At 44.5% G+C, this 17,398-nt stretch overlaps 1 protein-coding gene and 1 non-coding gene across 20 annotated transcripts in view; one reads left to right on the top strand and one right to left on the bottom strand.

Annotated features, from left to right (window-relative positions):
* LIMCH1 (LIM and calponin homology domains 1) overlaps positions 1 to 17,398 on the top strand; it is a 347,525-nt gene that overhangs the window by 287,689 nt on the left and 42,438 nt on the right. For all 19 annotated transcript variants that reach the window (XM_043438432.1, XM_043438427.1, XM_043438433.1 and 16 more), the window contains 5 exons: positions 1,725 to 1,760; positions 6,672 to 6,798; positions 8,300 to 8,457; positions 8,662 to 9,070; positions 13,016 to 13,234. In XM_043438432.1, coding sequence (XP_043294367.1) covers positions 1,725 to 1,760; positions 6,672 to 6,798; positions 8,300 to 8,457; positions 8,662 to 9,070; positions 13,016 to 13,234 — 949 coding nt within the window. The remainder of the gene's footprint in view (positions 1 to 1,724; positions 1,761 to 6,671; positions 6,799 to 8,299; positions 8,458 to 8,661; positions 9,071 to 13,015; positions 13,235 to 17,398) is intronic.
* Positions 10,641 to 10,712, bottom strand: TRNAC-GCA. Its single transcript has one exon. It is a non-coding gene; the product is annotated as a tRNA-Cys (tRNA).

The raw sequence follows: 17,398 nt of genomic DNA, 5'->3' as shown, positions 1-17,398 counted from the left end.
CTCAATGCTGATTTGTGGTTTGTGAAGATTCATCAAGATGTGTGTGTGTGTGGTCTGTGCACTTTCTGTATGTATAGTTTACTTCAATAAAACATCAATTAAAATATTCAAACCAACACAAAAACACCAACTATCGATTGATCATTTCTAGATTAACCATCCATTAGGAATAACTTCTCTGCTTACTTCCATAGATAATTTAGAAAACACTATATTCAACTGCCTATTCCAGTAGGCCTACTAGTGAACTGGGAAACATTTATCCAGGCTTCAGAATCAACACTGTTAATTCTGGGTGGAATTTACACTGTTCGTGTACTCTTTCTTGATGTGAAGGAATTCATCTGCCTCCATGTGGAGATGGTTTTGGAAAACTGAATGTATTAAGTCAAACTTTAGCACCTTCTAAAACTATCCCCCAGAGAAATAGAAAATGGGTCTTACTTCCAGAAGAAAAACATCCACAAACGCTTTCCTTTTCTTGCTTTTGGCCATTTCAACTGAAACCCTTATTAGTCTTTCACTAGTGTGGTTGCCCTCACTGTGCGTGAAAATAGTTATTAATGAATTCATACTGTTACAGGGTAATAAGGGCATCAGAGAGAAGGGTGTCTGTGTGTGTACACCAATGTGTTTGGGGTTTTTTCTCTAAGATCATAGGAAGAGATCTTTAGAAATTACTCCCTTCCCCCTACATTGTTATGAAACTGAACATCGGATCAGGTAGTTTTTGCTGAAAACCCCCGAATTTAATTTTTTGGACTGAAAGCCTGGCATTTTTTTCTTTGCTCAAACAAGTCTTTGTCCACCATCAGAATGCATGAATAAATTGCCTTTCAGGGCATAGGTAAGAACCTTCTCTTAAAATTCCCCTTTCCAGAAATAGTCACTTGTGGGAGCTCCTTTTTTTAAATGCACTTAAATATGCCCTTGTAATATTCTAGTATTTTTTCTAATTTGACCTTTTTCTTTGTTTTATCAGATACATTAAAACTTAAAATGCCCATATTAAAGAAGGTACAACTTTGTAGCTCTAAATAATCAGAAGAATATAAAAGATGGTTAAAAAAAAAAACAACTTTGCTTTTTCAAGTTATGGAATATCATCCACCTCTGGTTTTGATTAAGGCTGCCAGTTTTCTAGGAATTGTGGTTTTTGTCAAATGCATGCGGAAGGCACTGATTGGGGTTCTGGTTGGAGTTCTGGTTTGCTTTCAGAAAACTTCAGAAACACTCTTTGATGTTATTTGTGCAAATGCATTAACACATCAGGGAAAGGGTCAGTAAGCGTGTGCTTCTATGCTGGGTGTCCATTACAGCCCATTACTCTACACAGAAAGGCAAAAACCGGTTCAACCATTTGTGAATGACCGTAATACACATTTGGTTTTTTCAAAGCTGTCTTCTCTAAACATTGTGGGTTGCACCTAAGCCTTTTTGTGTTTATATTGAACGATTTCTTTCTTTGTGGGTAACATGGAGAGGTATTTTTATTTCCCCTTTGGGTTTTCCTACAAATTTCGCATTCTTCAGAAATGTCAACTTTGCTTTCATTTTTAGCCATTAGTGAATATTGTTAATTGTATAATGACACTTCTCTTCCAGTATGATCAGCAAAAAAGGTTTGGCACGTATACCTTTCACTTGTAGTTTTTATTTCCAGCTTGGTTACAGTGTTAACCTTCTGTCTTGCCAATCCTCTAATTTTGGATTTGGTCTTATAGATACGGACCGAGAACTCCTGTGTCTGACGACGCAGAGTAAGTTGTTTTGTATTCATAGGAATACATTAATTATAGCCTAAACTGCATGCTTCCAGTACTCACCACTAATTGAAACGCAGTTGATGTAACAGTGGACTGAAGAGCTAACTGACTCTTCTCTGCAGCCTCAGAGAAGCCCTTGAAATTGGAATGCAAAACATATGTTCGGTGCAGGAGAGATGAATGAAAAAGCCACTTAAGCATGATTCTAATACGCAGCTGCTGCTTAAAACTTAACATTTGCTTTTCATAGATGGGGCATGTGAAAGTTGTTCTTGTTAGGGTTTGGAAGTTGGAACCTCTTCTGAACCATGGAATTGTTAAAAGGCTCTTCTGTGCTTTGCATTGAATCCTTGATATGTGAAGGCTTAGCCGTGCAGCAGTCATTCTCAAAGACACATTTTTTTTTTTAAGCTAAGAAAATAAATTCTAAACCACTAATGACAGATTCAGAAGCCCAAGTTCCTCCCAGGTTGGAGTAATATAAACGGCGGGATGCTGAGCCCAAAACACTGGGGTTTCGTTCATGTTCTGTGGCACAGCCAGGGGTCAAGATGTACAACATGACTTGGGTTGCCTCTCCTTGGTTTCCGCTCCACCCAGAGATGCATTGCCCGTCCCCAATCTCACATCCAAGTTTGAGAAGAATCTACTCTCTCCCATCTGTGACCACATTGACTCCATTTCAAAAACAGATTCCCCATAGGCAGAGCATTCTGAAACTGATAGCCAAGACAGTTTTCTTTGCAGAAGGCTAGCTTGCTCAGATTTAAGAAACATGGTCAATGTCTCACTGCAACACCAATGGCCCGCTAAGCCTGATGTCTGTCCTCTAGGAGAGGTGTTTTGTGGCCTTGTGGGAGTCTAGGCCATTCTAAGAATGAACCCCAACATTCCCCCTGCCTGTCTTCCTGGCCTGAGCCATAGTTTCGAGTCACCGAGTGAGGAATCCGAGTAACAGTGTAGAACAAATATCATTTCCACCAGTAACTGCAATCAGGCCACACTATTGACTGTATTTGAATTGTGCTTTTTTCCATGTTTGTGTTCAAGATGTCAGCTTAGTCTGCACTTTTAGCTCTAAGCAGTCTGACTCGAGTGCCAAGGAGATCAGTTTCCGATGTGTGATGTATGATTGCTTTGTGGCCTGACACACGGAACATTCATGTCTCAGAACTAAATTCAGCCGGAGCTTGACTGACTGCATGGAGTTAAGTAGTCTATAAAACTGAGCCCTGGTTATTGCTTTTAAAATCTACAGTGGCAGTATTTAACATTCACTGAAAGGAGGATTATATAAGATTGATAGGCAAAACACTACTTTGATTTGGTTAGCAAAAACATTTTGATAGAATGGATTTACTCTTCATCATTGCAAAGCTGCTGTGCAATTTGCCTAATACAGATCTCTCAAAAACCCTGAAAGCTGAAAGAAAAGGAGCTACATTAAAGAGCTTTTGAATGCTGCCTGTACTTAAATATGAAACCTCACCCACAGGAAAAGTAAATGATTTTTTAAACCAAGTGGGGGTGCAGGCTTTTCTAAATTTACCAAAAAAAAAAAAAAAGCAGCTTGTGATCCAGGAAGAGTATAAGGAGCTTCTTTTCCAGGGGTCTTATCTAGGAACATCTAAAGGGCTGAATTTCTTTCTTGGAATAGACATAATTTATATGAAATCAAGTGGGTAATAAAAAAAATTTATGTCAGGAGTTTTTTTTTTTAAATAGAAATTTATAATATGTTTCATTCCCCGCCCCTCCTATCTCCTGTTTTCAGAATCTTTACAGACAACTATTGGCACAGGCTCTATTTATTCATAATTGACACATTCTTAAAATGCAGCCCAATCAAAAAAAGATGTGCCCTTTAAGGAGAATGCGGGTCAGGGGCAGACCTACCACACAGGCAAACAGAAATTTCCGCCTCCTGGCAAGCCAAGAATGTTTCCATGGATTTAGTTTCACCTTCTTGCCCTTCTCTTCACTTCCACATACCTCCTCTCCCAATGGTCCCCACCATGGAGCCTGGAAGCTGAGAGCCAGAGGCCATTTTGCTCCTAATTCCCTTACCTCAGGCTTGGTCCAGAAACAATTTCCAGGCTCCCCTGGAGGTCCTTTAATCCTGGCCCTCAGAAATGCCAACCCACTGCAGGGAGAGGCTCCTGGGCGCTGCGGCCAGGGGCCCTGTTCCCCACCGCCCAAGAGCACGGCCGGTCGCGCTGAGCAGCACAGGTTTGGTGCAAGTCCTGTTAATGTTGTGGAGCCGAGACCTCTCCAGGGTCCCCCGATGTGTTATGGTCTACTAAGTCGCTTCAGTCTCCCGACTCTTTGCGACTTTATGGACTGTAGCCCGCCAGGCGCCTCTGTCCATGGGATTCTCCAGGCAAGAATACTGGAGTGGGTTGCCATGCCCTCCTCCAGGGAACCTTCCCGACCCAGGGATGGAACCCACATCTCTTACGTCTCCTGCATTGGCGGGCAGGTTCTTCACCACTAGCACCACCAGGGTCCCCCACCCCATCTCTCGACATGCACTTCTTCATTTTGGAGGCTGAGTCCAGTCTCTGAATGAGGGAACATTTTCTGAATGGTGACTCAGCTCATTTTCTGTCTATTATCAGTCCTTAGCTTGCTTCCTTTTTTGAAATGGCTTAAAGGTATTGCTCATAGTTTTATTATTTCTCTTTTGCTGGTTTTTGCTTTTAAAAGAAAAAAAAATTCTCTAACCACAAAAAAAAAAAGTACTTCCTGGTATAGGAGAAGGCAGACAAGAGTTTCTCTTTTTATTTCACTAACCAGCTTTTGGCCACATTTGGGGATAAGACCTTGGGACAGAAGAGGGCCATTCCAAAGGCCTTGCCCCCCCCCACCCCCCCGCTCCGCTCCACACCAATCAAGTGTGATAAGCAGTTCTCAAATCCTGGAGAAGCCTGCCATTTTCTTACTGGGGTCCCAGAAGAAGACTTTGCCCTATGGCCATCAGTGTGACCTAAACCAAAATTCTGCCCTTTAAAAATTACAGATGGCAAAGTTGAAGGAAAGGACCTCCTTTCTCTCCCATAACCTGCCAGCTATTTAGTAGATTATAATAGAGTCCCAGCTGAGAGGGGTTTATGTCCTCTAAGACCATCACAAAGCCTATAAATTGCCTTGAAAGAGAAACAGGCTAAATTTGATACATGTACAGTTAAGTTTTTGGTTTTTTTTTTTTAACTCTGAAAAGGAAGATGGGATGAGTTTGGGTCCCTTTCTGGAAGGGTTGTTTGAGGGCATTATGATCCATGAAGTTTAAAAACCATGGACTAGACTTTTCTACCTAACTCTGCAAATTCCTAAATTTTCCGTTCACCACATGAATAAGCAGCATAAAGTAGGTGACAAATCGCAGTTGACAGTTTACCTCCCAGGAAGGCGCAGTTTCCACAAGCGGCACTGTGGCCTGGGTTTGTGGACAGCTCCACGCAGCAGTCTGCCACATCCATGCAGATAGAAGCCCTGGATCAAAGAAAGTCCTACGCAGCCGGATTATTAGAACCAGAGTAAAGTACCGTCTTCAGTTTTCACTCTCTGTGGTCAGACCCAAACTGTCCAACATCTAAAGACACGGGAGAGGCACTCATGCGTTCATAGTGGAGTCGACGGAAATGAACGTGGGCAGCCATTGCTTTGGGGTCGTCTTCTCCTTCCAGAGAGCTGCCTGCTGAGGAACCCCTGGCATCCGGCGATGCTGCTGCTGGGCTTTGTCTGGCCATGGGGGAGCTATTTTGGACATCACTGATGATGTCTGGGATTAGTTAGTGTCTTGGTGCATGGCTCTTCTTTTTCTTTGTGTTAAGCTGGCTTCAAAAATGGACTGTCACAGTCTTCTGTTCTTAAAGGGCCCTCCACTTGTTGGGCGCTTTATCACCCCCTTGGTCCCAGAGATAGTCATTTCTTTGAGAGGAAAGGAAAAAAAAAAAGGAAGATTTTGCTTTGGTTTTTATTTCTGTTTTCATCTTGCTGCTTCAGCTTTCACTGTAACAAAGGTCTATAATAAGCATTGCAGAAAAGGCCCTATGGTCTTACCCAACATTTAATAGGCTCCTGCAGAATGTATCAATTACATGAACAGCCTAAAGGTTCTTAAAATTTGCTTTCCAAATCCTTTTGCTTTTAAAAGAGTAGGGTATAAAGTATACACTGATTTTTATATTTTGCCCTTAACCTTACCATAAAATACCTTATTTTCTTGATTTCAACATGCCATCAACATACTACAGATTTACAGTTTTACAGGACATAGAAATAAACCACAACAAACATATGTATCATTTGTGCATAGTTGTTGGATGCATCCAAAATTCAGAAAATACAACATGAAAAAGTGGTACCTTAGATTGAGGCTGTATATCACTTTTTAAATGGAGAAATTGCCGGTTAATGAAGAAAGCATTTAAGCCAGTCCTGCACAAAGAAGCATTTACTGCAATTAAATTTTCACTCCAGGGGACGCCATCCTCCTTCCCCACAAATTCTCTCCAAGTTATACATGTTAATGCTCTTCATTTTATTTTCTAATACATTTATAAGTGAGACCAGCTCAGAGCTTCAAATACCTTTTCAAGCCTCTTAGTTTAAACATATTATCTTGGCTCCCAACATGTAACATTAATTGACTGATTCAGCCATCACTGAAGACAAAGATGGTCACATTTTGGCTTCTGCTTCAAAAGAAGAGCTGAGGCTCCTAGCATGCCCGCTGCTGCCGGCCGAGGGAGGAACCGATCGCGGACCGCGTGGCTGCCTTAGGCTGCGGAGGGGAAGGGGCAGGTTTCCGCGCGCGGTAGCGCCCCCGCGCGGCGGGCGCCGCAGCGCGCAGAGCTGGGAGGTCCTCACCTCCGTCCGCGCCTCTGCTCTCTCCACGCGCAGGAGCACGAGTATGTTCGACATGCGGTGCGAGGAGGACGCCGCGGTGCAGCCGCACAGCAGGGCCCGCCAGGAGCAGCTGCAGCTGATCAACAGCCAGCTGCGGGAAGAGGATGACAGATGGCAGGATGTGAGTGCTGGGGCCAGGGCCCTGGGCGGTGGGGAGACTGCGCTGCCCGCTGGGCCAGAGGCCCTGGGGAGCGGAGGACCAGACTCAGATCGGGTGGGAGCCTCGGGCTGGAAAGCCGTGCAGAAGGGGCGGGGGTGGCGGAGAAGACTTCAAACAGTGAGCACCGCCCATGTGGGAATTAAGGCAAGGACCCTTGCTGAGGCTTGGCCAGAAAGCAGAGGGGCGCGGGCGGGAGGCAGCTAGCATGGGATGCCAAATCAAGCATGCACTGTTTTCTGAGTTTGTATGTTTGGAGTTGATAATAATGCAGATGATGACAACGATGATAACTGCCCACGTGGAAAGCATGCCGGTAACAGGTACTGTCCTGAGAGCCTTGCGGTGAATCGTTCCTCAATCCTCTCAGTAACTCAGCGTGCTCGCCACTGTAGATGTTACTGTGCTCAGTCCCACAGAGGGGCCCCAGAGCAGTGAAGTAACTTGTCCAGAGTCACACAGCTAGTGAGTAAGAGATCAGGGATGGCTCCAGGGCCTGATGGGGGCCTTGGGATTGTCTGTGTGCTGAGAGCAGAGAGCTAGGGCAGGAGAGGAGCTCGAAGCTCGGTATGAAACGGGGGGGAGTGGACTATTTCATCTCATCCTCACAGAGCGCTCTGAGGTAGTCACTGCAGATTTGACTCTACCTTTAGTCAATTAGTGAACTATCTCAAAGTCGATCAATTGCGGTAACGATTATGTCTATGAGATATCAAGCGCTTACTGTGTGCCTGGCACCGAAACTTCGATACCTCATTTCACCCTCATAACAAGCTTGCCAGCGTAGGTATCATTATCGTTTCTCTTTTGGAGATGAGGAAACCAGGGTACAGAGAGGCTAAGAAGCATGCTTGAGATTCCAAAGCATGGAAGAGATGGAGCTGGGATTCTTTCCCACAGCCACATGCCTACCTGTCTGACTCCAGAATCCTAACTTTCTCATTAGGCTCTAATTGCCCATAGGATTTGTGGTGAGGTTGTCATAAAGATCAGATGACTTAGGACATACAGAACTATTGGTTCTGCAAGACCCCAAAACCAATTGTTTCTCTGCTTTTTCTTCCTTCCCTGAGGGAATTTGTGTAGGTCTGTGGCTAATTCCTACCATTCTATTGTCAACGAGTCCATTCACAATGCAGAGGTCATAAATAGCAAGAAATGAAGTTTCTTACAATATCCTGTGAGACAATACTTTAACATTTGACAAATGACACGGAATACAGTAGCAAATTTTACGTTACCATGTTTTACAAAATGTGCTGCCCTGCTCTGCATAATGTAGAATATCTGATAATGTAGAATATCTGCCTTCAAGATATTCCTGTTCCAACCAAACTTACACTGGATCGTAGAGGAATGTCTTAGCCTGGCCTACAGTCAGCACTCGCTAAACCCTTAAGTGTAGAAATGGAATTACATGCAACTCTGAAGGAGAGTGTTCTGTCTCCCTCTCCCTCCCCCATAGGACCTGGCTCGTTGGAAGAGCCGTAGAAGAAGTGCTTCTCAGGACTTAATCAGAAAAGAGGAAGAAAGGAAAAAAATGGAGAAGTTACTGGCTGGAGAGGATGGGACAAGAGAACGAAGGAAAAGCATAAAAACCTACAGAGAAATCGTCCAAGAAAAGTGGGTTCTTTCTGTTGTTTAATGTACAGTATTATTTAGCTGTGCTTTTTCTAAAACTTGTCAGTCATCTCAAAGGCTCTGACACTATTATTACACACCCTGTTTGGTCTCTTCAGCTCTACGTTGGGTCCTACCAAGGTCCTCTTTGCAATTCCTGTGACTGTTGACTCTCTTCTTGCTTCCCCTCCCATGTCTACCCTTTAGAGAGCGCAGAGAGAGGGAGTTGCATGAAGCATATAAGAATGCACGGACCCAGGAGGAGGCAGAGGGTATCCTTCAGCAGTATATCGAGAGATTCACCATCAGTGAAGCTGTTCTTGAACGCTTGGAGATGCCAAAAATCCTGGAAAGAAGCCATTCAACAGAGCCAAACTTATCCTGCTTCCTCAGCGACCCCAACCCCATGAAATACCTGCGGCAGCAGTCACTGCCTCCGCCCAAGTTCACTGCCACTGTGGAAACCACCATCGCTCGTCCCAGCGTTCTGGATGCCAGCATGTCAGCAGGCAGTGGGTCTCCGAGCAAAACTGTCTCTCCCAAAGCAGTGCCTATGCTGACGCCCAAGCCTTACTCCCAGCCCAAAAACTCTCAAGAGGTTCTGAAGACCTTCAAGGTAGGATGAGTTCTTTAAGGGTAGAACCAAAACTGAACTCCTGGGGGAATCACTGAGAAGAAGCATCTTATCTCAGGAAGATGCAGTTGTTCTTATCAAACAAAAGCAAATGCGTTAACATGTACAGTTATGAAGTTTGTGTGTCTCTGAGATTTGGTTTGCAAATAATTCAGGGATTGATGATTCTTCTCAATTCCTATTTTTCATACTAATGGGCTTGAATGAGATTGGTGGTTGAGTCACCTCCCTGAGCAAAAGGTCTATTTCATAGTTTGACATGCTGAGTGACTGAACATGCATGCGTGCATGATGGTATGGTATCTCTGTGGCAGTCGGAACAGACCCCAATTTAGCAGCACCCTAGGTATCTTCATTTATCTGGAGGTATTGAAAATGCCTCAAAACAAACTTTTAATGACCTTTAGTGTAAATAGAGGTGTATACCACTACCTCTGTATATACCTCTGACATCATAACTGAAAAGATGCTACCACTGGGGAAAAAATGGTAATATAAGAAATGCATGGGATATACTTGGTATTCAAATGAGACAGATTTTTTTTTTTAATTTTAGGTGGGAAGAAACTATGTTATTTTGGAGGTGGGGGGGTGCCAATGAATGTGTAAAATAGTGTTCCAGAACCACAGAACCTATGGCAGCCAAACATCTTTTTTTCTTCCTCAAATCCTCGTATTTTTCCTCACATCAGGAGGAAGTACTCATCCTTCATCCCACGCGAGGTTGACTACAAAGAAAAATCAGTTTTCCTTGTCCCTGCACACCACATGGGCCCATCATAGAACACAGAGGTGGAAGTCCTCGGTAGCAGACCCAGACATGTGACTGTAAAGAGAGTTTGCTAAGCTAAACTAACGGAGCACTGTGTGTGTGTATCTTCCGATTGAAGTTCAGAGGGAACCAAGCCGTATTTGTAACTTTCTTAGCATCTTTCTTAGCTTAACTCTGAGTGTATCTCTGAAATCTGTGTCTTAGGCCTTGATCAAACGAAAGAAAAACGTCCTTTCCGTCTCATCTAGGTCGGATGGAGATGGTTATCCCTCCAAGGGCAACCGCTGTGCGTGTGTTCACAGCTGCATCCTAAGAGCCTGGTGTCTGTGCCCAGGCACTCGGCAAGTGCCTGTTGAATAAACACATGAATTTTTCCTGAGAAGATGAGACACTCATCGTGCAGACTGGCGCACACACAGATACACATGCAGTCGCATGTGGTCGGCAGGCTGCCTAAGTACCGTAGCAACTCTCCTCCTCCCGGGGCCCACGACCATCAACTGTCTGATAGCTTCTCATGAAGGATGGTTTGATATTTTGGTGGCCGAGAACAGGGACAGGGAATACATGTATTTAACTTGGTGTCCAAGGAATGTGATCAGTGAATCTAGATGTCCATTTCCTTTCCTTTACATAAACTGTACAAAAGTAAGTGAAGTCACTCAGTCATGTCCCGACTCTTTGCGACCCCATGGACTGTAGCCCAGCAGGCTTCTCTGTCCATGGGATTCTCCAGGCAAGAATACTGGAGTGGGTTGCCATTTCCTTCTCCAGGGGATCTTCCCAACCCAGGGATCGAACCTGGGTCTCCTGCACTGCAGGCAGACACTTTAACCTCTGAGCCACCAGGGAAGCAAAACAGTACAATGTGATCATTTAAACAGCAGATGTAGGATAGATGACTTCATGGCAAGACCCTGAGAAAACCCAGTTCCTTCTGCTGTGGCAAGACAGGGTGGAGGCTTCAGGGGAGGTAGAAGGAGGAGCTTGGATAGAGGTCCTTCTAGAGCTGGAGCTCACCAGGGAGCCCTCAGCTCACTGTAGGTGCTGACGGCTGTCGGCCCTGTTCACAGCCCCGCCATCCAACGGGTGAGCGCGCTCGTGGTCAAAGGTGGGGTGTGAATGGGCATTTGCTAGAGACGACACCAGAACCGGAGCTCAGATGTGTGTGCGCGCGTGTGTGTGCGTGTATGCGTGCATCCGTGTACACGTATGCATGCGTGCATGCACGCGTGCGTGTGTGTGCGCCCATGTATTTTCTTGTGGGGAGAAGGTGGGCGTGGGAGGCGGGGAATGCAGGCTCAGTTTCTTAGCACAACAGATTTAAGAGCGAAAGAAGACAAGTGTCAATAAAAGGAAGTAGCAGAAAAATGGTTCAAGGCCCTGTATTCAAACTGACAGTTACCCCCTATGGCTAGGTTATGAAAGTGATTTAGTGGTTTGGAATCAGCATTCTTTTTTTAAAAAGCTGAGGTAAGATAGAATATGTTTAAAAACAGTATAGTGCACAACATATGAAAAGGTAAATATTAATTGTTAAACTCCATTTCAGTTATCTTTGTGTGTGTGCTCAGTTGTGATTTAAATTTTGTGGATCACAGACAGTAGACAAAACACCAAATTAAGGTAAATTATCTATAACTAGTATCTGCCCTTCTATTATTCTTTTTAAAAGATTTTAGAAGGTTTAGTAATAAGAATAGCTAATATTTACATACATAAATATGCCAGATACTGTTCTAAATTCTGTGCATATATTAACACATAAATAATACCAGCATCATTCCGTTCAGTTCAGTTCAGTTCAGCCGCTCAGTCGTGTCCGACTCTTTGCGACCCCATGAATCGCAGCACGCCAGGCCTTCCTGTCCATCACAAACTCCCAGAGTTTACTCAAACTCACATCCATCGAGTCGGTGATGCCATCCAGCCGTCTCATCGTCTGTTGTCCCCTTCTCCTCCTGCCCCCAATCCCTCCCAGCATCAGGGTCTTTTCCAATGAGTCAGCTCTTCGCATGAGGTGGCCAAGGTATAGGAGTTTCAGCTTCAGCATCAGTCCTTCCAATGAACACCCAGGTCTGATCTCCTTCAGCATCACTAAGGAGATACTATTATCATAGAAAGGAGGAAACTGAGGATCACATGGCTGTTAAGTGGTGAAGCCGGAACTCAGGTTGTCTCACTGCAGGGCTTCCTCTCAGGACCACTCTACATACTGTCAGACTTGAAAGAGATTTCCAGGTACCTAAATAAGTCAGACTAACGACCCTCAATCCTTGTTTCTTGCTCCCACCACCGTCCCTAGACATGGGGGCAAAACAAAGATATTGTAATGTGCATGGCCTCTTTGTCTTGAGAAAAACTGAGACGGTTAAATTAACTAGAAATAGGAATTTACTGTGGGGTTCCCCAGGTGGCTCTGGATAAGGAATCCGCCTGCAATGCAGGAGACGAGGGTTCGATCCCTGGGTTGGAAGATGCCCTGGAGGAGGGCATGGCAACCCACTCCAGGATTCTTGCCTGGAGCATCCCCATGGGCAGAGGAGCCTGGTGGGCTACAGTCCACGGGGTCACACAGAGTCAGACATGACTGAGTGACTGAGCGTGCACGCACGCACGCACACAGGAATTCACTGTCACATAGTAACTCCCCGGGTTCCCTGCCCTCCATGATGGCTCCCAAAAACTTTTCATTGCCCTCGACCATAACAGAATAACCTGTGAAATATTCCTGATTTAAGATGAGCTCCACCTAGTTTATATGTTTATTAGGAAAAAAAATCTCAAAATTGTGAAATAGCAGTCCCAGAACTTACATGAAAAATTACTGGAACCCAAATATGCGACGTGTATTTATACCTAAGATCCCTTAATTTTCTATACTACGAAATAAAAGCAGAACCCCAGTAAGTTGAGCATGAAATATAATCTAACATGAAGTGATCTGAGAAGGCAGACCACCTTTTAAAGAAGTCCTCAAAGATGGCATTTAAGGGAGCCCTGCTTTCTAGACTGATGGAAGCATGTAAGAGAACTTATTCTTTGTTAGAATGTGATTGTTAAATGCTAATGGTTTAAGATGATTCTGAATATGTGACTTTGTTATAATTATTCACTGGGGAATAGCATGTTCTTGTTCATCCTGGTTTTTACAGGTAGATGGGAAAGTCACCATGAATGGAGAGACGACTCATGGTGATGAGGAGGAGAAGGAAAGAGAGTGTCCCACGGCGGCACTTACCCCCTCGTTGACCAAATCCCAGATGTTTGAAGGTGTGGCCAGAGTGCATGGGTCCCCTGTGGAGCTGAAACAGGACAGCAGCAGCATTGAGATCAACATAAAGAAGCCAAGTTCTCTTCCCCAAGAGCTGACAGTAAGAAGCAAACTTTTTTTTTCCCTCTTTTTGAAATAATTTATTTGTTAAAAAAATAAGTAGGTCCTGACAACGATCATTTCTTTCTAGGTGAGTATATTCGTTTGCTAGGGCTGCCGTAACGAAGTATCACAAACTAAGTGGCCTGCACAACAGACAGTCCTGCCAGTTGTATCATAGTCCTGCTGGCTGGAAGTCCAAAGTCAAGGCGTTGTCAAGGCTGGTTCCTTCTGGCGTCTGGGGTGGCCTGCTGGCAGTCTCTGGCATTCTTGGCCCTGTGGGTGTACCACCCCGATCTCTGCCTTCGTGTTCACATGGCACTCTCCCTGTATGTTGTCTATGTCCAGATCTCCCCGTTTTTATAAGGGCACAGGTCATACTGGTTTAGGGCTCCCCTCCCGTATGATTCAAGTGGTAAAGAATCTGCCTGCTAATGCAGGAGATGCAGGTTCAATCCGTGGGTCAGGAAGATTCCCTGGGGAAGGAAATAGCAACCCACTCCAGTATTCTTGCCTGGGAAATTCCAAGGACAGAGGAGCCTCGTGGGCTATAGTCCACACGGTTGCAAAGAGTCAGACAAGACTGAGCAGGCGCATGCCGTGCCACTTCAGTATGATCTCATCTTAATTTAACGACATCTGCAAAAGTCCTGTGTCCAACACGGTCACATTCTGAGATGCCGGAGGTGAGGACGTCCACGTATATACTTGAGGATGGACACAGATCAGCCCCTGGGCTTCCATGGTGGCTCAGACAGTGAAGAATCCACCTGCTAATGCAGGAGATGTGGGTTCAGTCCCTGTGTGGGGAAGATCCCCTGGAGAAGGGAATGGCAACCCACTCCAGTATTCTTGCCTGGAGAATTCCATGGACAGAGGAGCCTGGTGGACTACAGTCCACGGGGTCACAAAGAGTCGGACACGACTGAGCAACTAATGTTAACTAACAGTTATGCCGTAGCAGAGGAGGGTAGCAGAAGGTGATATATTGTGAGTGGAAAACTGTCTTGTCCCTCCGTGATTGGTGTCTAGAGTCTTAAAAAAAGAAGCAGATCTCTAAGGACTGTCCTGGCAGTCCATGGTTAAGACTCCATGCTTGTAATGCAGAGGGCACAGTCTCCATCCCTGGTCAGGTAACGAGGATCCCACATGCTTGCCACACAGTGCGGCCATAAAACAAGAAAAGGAAATATCTGAAATACCTTCCTTTCGGTTTATTCAACCTCATCAGACTCGCTAAAGTAATATGAAAATTACTGGGGCCATCAGAATGTGGCTTTCCATCCTTGACAATATGCATAAAAGAGTCTTTTTTACTAGCTTTTTTAGAAACTCATTAAAAACCACATCAATTTTTTCTTGGTTTAGCCCCTGAAATCCAGAGTAATTGTAATTGCTAACGAACGGTCAAGCTGAGAAATGTAGGGTAATTCAAGAAGAGCAGACGAGAGAACGCAAAACAACGTCAGATTTGCCTCTTTGGAGTATAAAACATCAAGAAGAGCACGCTTTTCTGCTGAGCTCTCTCTCCAGGGTTCATGCTGGTTTTGCTGATCAGACGGAAACTGTCACTACATGGATGCAGCCTGGCTTTTGGGATAGAATCTGGACTCTGTTCAACCTCAATTTGTCCTCACCAGAGGCTGGTTTCTGAGATTTTAATTTATCGTGTTTGGGTTGCAATTATCAAGGTGAGGGGGTTGGTGGGTGGGCAGCTGTCAAGATTTCTTCCCCCAGCACCTGGAAAGGTTTGGTTCAGAGGGAAACTTGTCTTCCAGCTTCAGGGCTAAATTAAATGACCCAGCTAGCTAAACCCACCCGGAGGACTAGATATTATTTTTCTTATCTCCAGGATTTGTCTTTTGAAGAATAAAATATGTTTTCTCAGAGGAGTTGAGAGGATGTAATTCTTCCCTGCAGTGCTCAAGCCCTAGAAAGAGATTCAAATTGGAATAGACCAAAATAACTTCCTCACCATGGCAACGTGTTTGCTGGTCTCTAGGAGCAAGGCTTTTGTGATCTGGGCGGAGGCTGAATTCCCTCCACCTGGAATTTATTTCCACTATTCATTTGCATCAATGTGACCGCCTCTGAAGAGTTCTCACCGGTTATCGTGAGAGGGAATGTTGAGTTTTGCTAGAAGTGTGGGAACTTTGCTGGCTGAGTATAACATGAACTTACGCTCTTAAATTTAAATGAGAAGCTCCCCCCAGATTAATTGGACATTACAGTGGTGGGATTGCTTTTCTGGGGCAGTTAGTAATTCTGCTCTTGTTTCTCTTTTGCTTCACTTTTAATGGTGAGTGTTTCCTAAAAGTGCTTAGTCACTCAGTTGTGTCCGACTCTTTCATGACCACATGGACTGTATCCTGCCAGGCTCCTCTGTCTGTGAGATTTCTCAGGCAAGAATACTGGAGTGGGCTTCTATCTCCTTCTCTGAGAGATCCTTCTGGACCAGAGATTAAACCCACGTCTCCTACATTGGCAGGTAGATTCTTTACCACTGAGCCACTTGGGAAGCCTGTTTCCTAAGTTCCCTTCATCAATGCCTTTCCATGACTCATTCTGGTTCCTGTGTCTGTCAGGCCACAGGCCCTTTGCACATGCTATTGAGCAGCTCTCTGTTCCTGTTTTTTGGAGAAGCAGCAGTGTAGGAGCCACGCTGATCCCATAACAGAGGCACCCAGGGCTTAGTCAGGCGCAGTAGATTAATTATATGAACAAATCCCAAGGCTCTACAGTCAGGCATGTGTACATTTTCTACCTTTATACTTCTGCCCTCTGACCATTTTGTGGTCAGTTTAACAGGTTACCCTGCCCTTGACCAGATAGATTTTTTTTCCCAACAGAAGGTAAAGGAAAAATTGAATAAACCAGATAGTATAAGGCCTAAACTTCCTACACCAACTAATCTCTCTTGTTCAAAGCTTCTAACCCTTTGGGGAAGAAAGCTTTACTCATCCTGTATGGAATCATAAACAGAAGAGAAGGGAGTTTTGTTTGTTGGTTTTGGGGTTTTACTAAACCTCCCTCAAAAAATTACTCATTCTTAGTAATTACTTATTTTCTTATTTTTACAGTGAGCAACACAAAAAGAAAATAGCCTATTCCCTCTTACTGCCAGGCATTTAATAGTCATTATCCTGCCACTTTAATAGTCGTTATCCTGCTTCACTTGCTAATGGCAAAGAGAAGATGGATTGAACATCACAGTTGGTTACATTGTCCCAAAAGTATCTTGTTTCAAGAGAGACAAAATTAGATGATCTGAAAGAAATCCTGTTATTTCAGGAGTTTATACAGTATAACCAGCAAAGTACCCAACAAAATGTGGCCTTGTGGACTTTTTTCTGGAAACCATCCTGACCCTGGGAAGCCTCAGGATGAAGGTCTCAACTTGTGGAAGAGCCTGGGAGCCTCTTACTCAGGAAAAATCTGCCTAGTTAGGAGTGAGCTCTAGTTCATTAAACCATAGTGGTTCTGAAGAGGCTATAGCATTTATTTACCTTGTTTCCTGGTGGCTCAGTCCGTAAAGAGTCTGTCTGCAGTGCATAAGACCTGAGTTGATTGATTCCCCTGGAGAAGGAAATGACAGCCCACTCCAGTATTCCTGCCTGGAAAATCCCATGGACAGAGGAGCCTGGGGGCTACAGTCCAGGGGGTCACAACAGTCGGACACAACTTAGAGCTAAACGACCGCCTAGTACTTTATCTCTTGAATTAGCTCTGACAGGGGTATTACATTATTTTCTGGGTAGATAACTCCGTGTATATACCTATTAGGCTACAAGCCAAGTTGTTATAGCTGCCCTACATGAAATCTTGGCTAAAACACACTTCATACGCGCTTATAATTTATGACACATAAAGTTTTCCATTCAGCATATGTTATCCTAAGAGGTATTTTGAAAGAATCTCTTCTCCAGTAAACCTACTCCTCATTTTCCTTCCTTCTCCATATTCCAAGAAAAGCACTTCTTGACTGCGTTTCAGCCAGGATATTCCCACTGAGACGGTAGAATTCATTGGTCATGACAAAAAATATGGTGACCAGCTTAAAACAGGGGACTGCACTTCACAGCCTCCCGGGGCTTTTTACCAGCTTGGACTTGACTTGCTGTTTCTAATTCATTTGCCCTGCTCCGTGGGGCTGTCAAAGGAATAG

The sequence above is a fragment of the Cervus canadensis genome, chromosome 19 (genome assembly GCF_019320065.1).
Source record: "Cervus canadensis isolate Bull #8, Minnesota chromosome 19, ASM1932006v1, whole genome shotgun sequence".
In the NCBI taxonomy this organism is placed as follows: domain Eukaryota; kingdom Metazoa; phylum Chordata; class Mammalia; order Artiodactyla; family Cervidae; genus Cervus; species Cervus canadensis.
The sequence above is the reverse complement of the archived record's forward strand: the minus strand, read 5'-3'. Positions and strand labels throughout refer to the sequence as shown.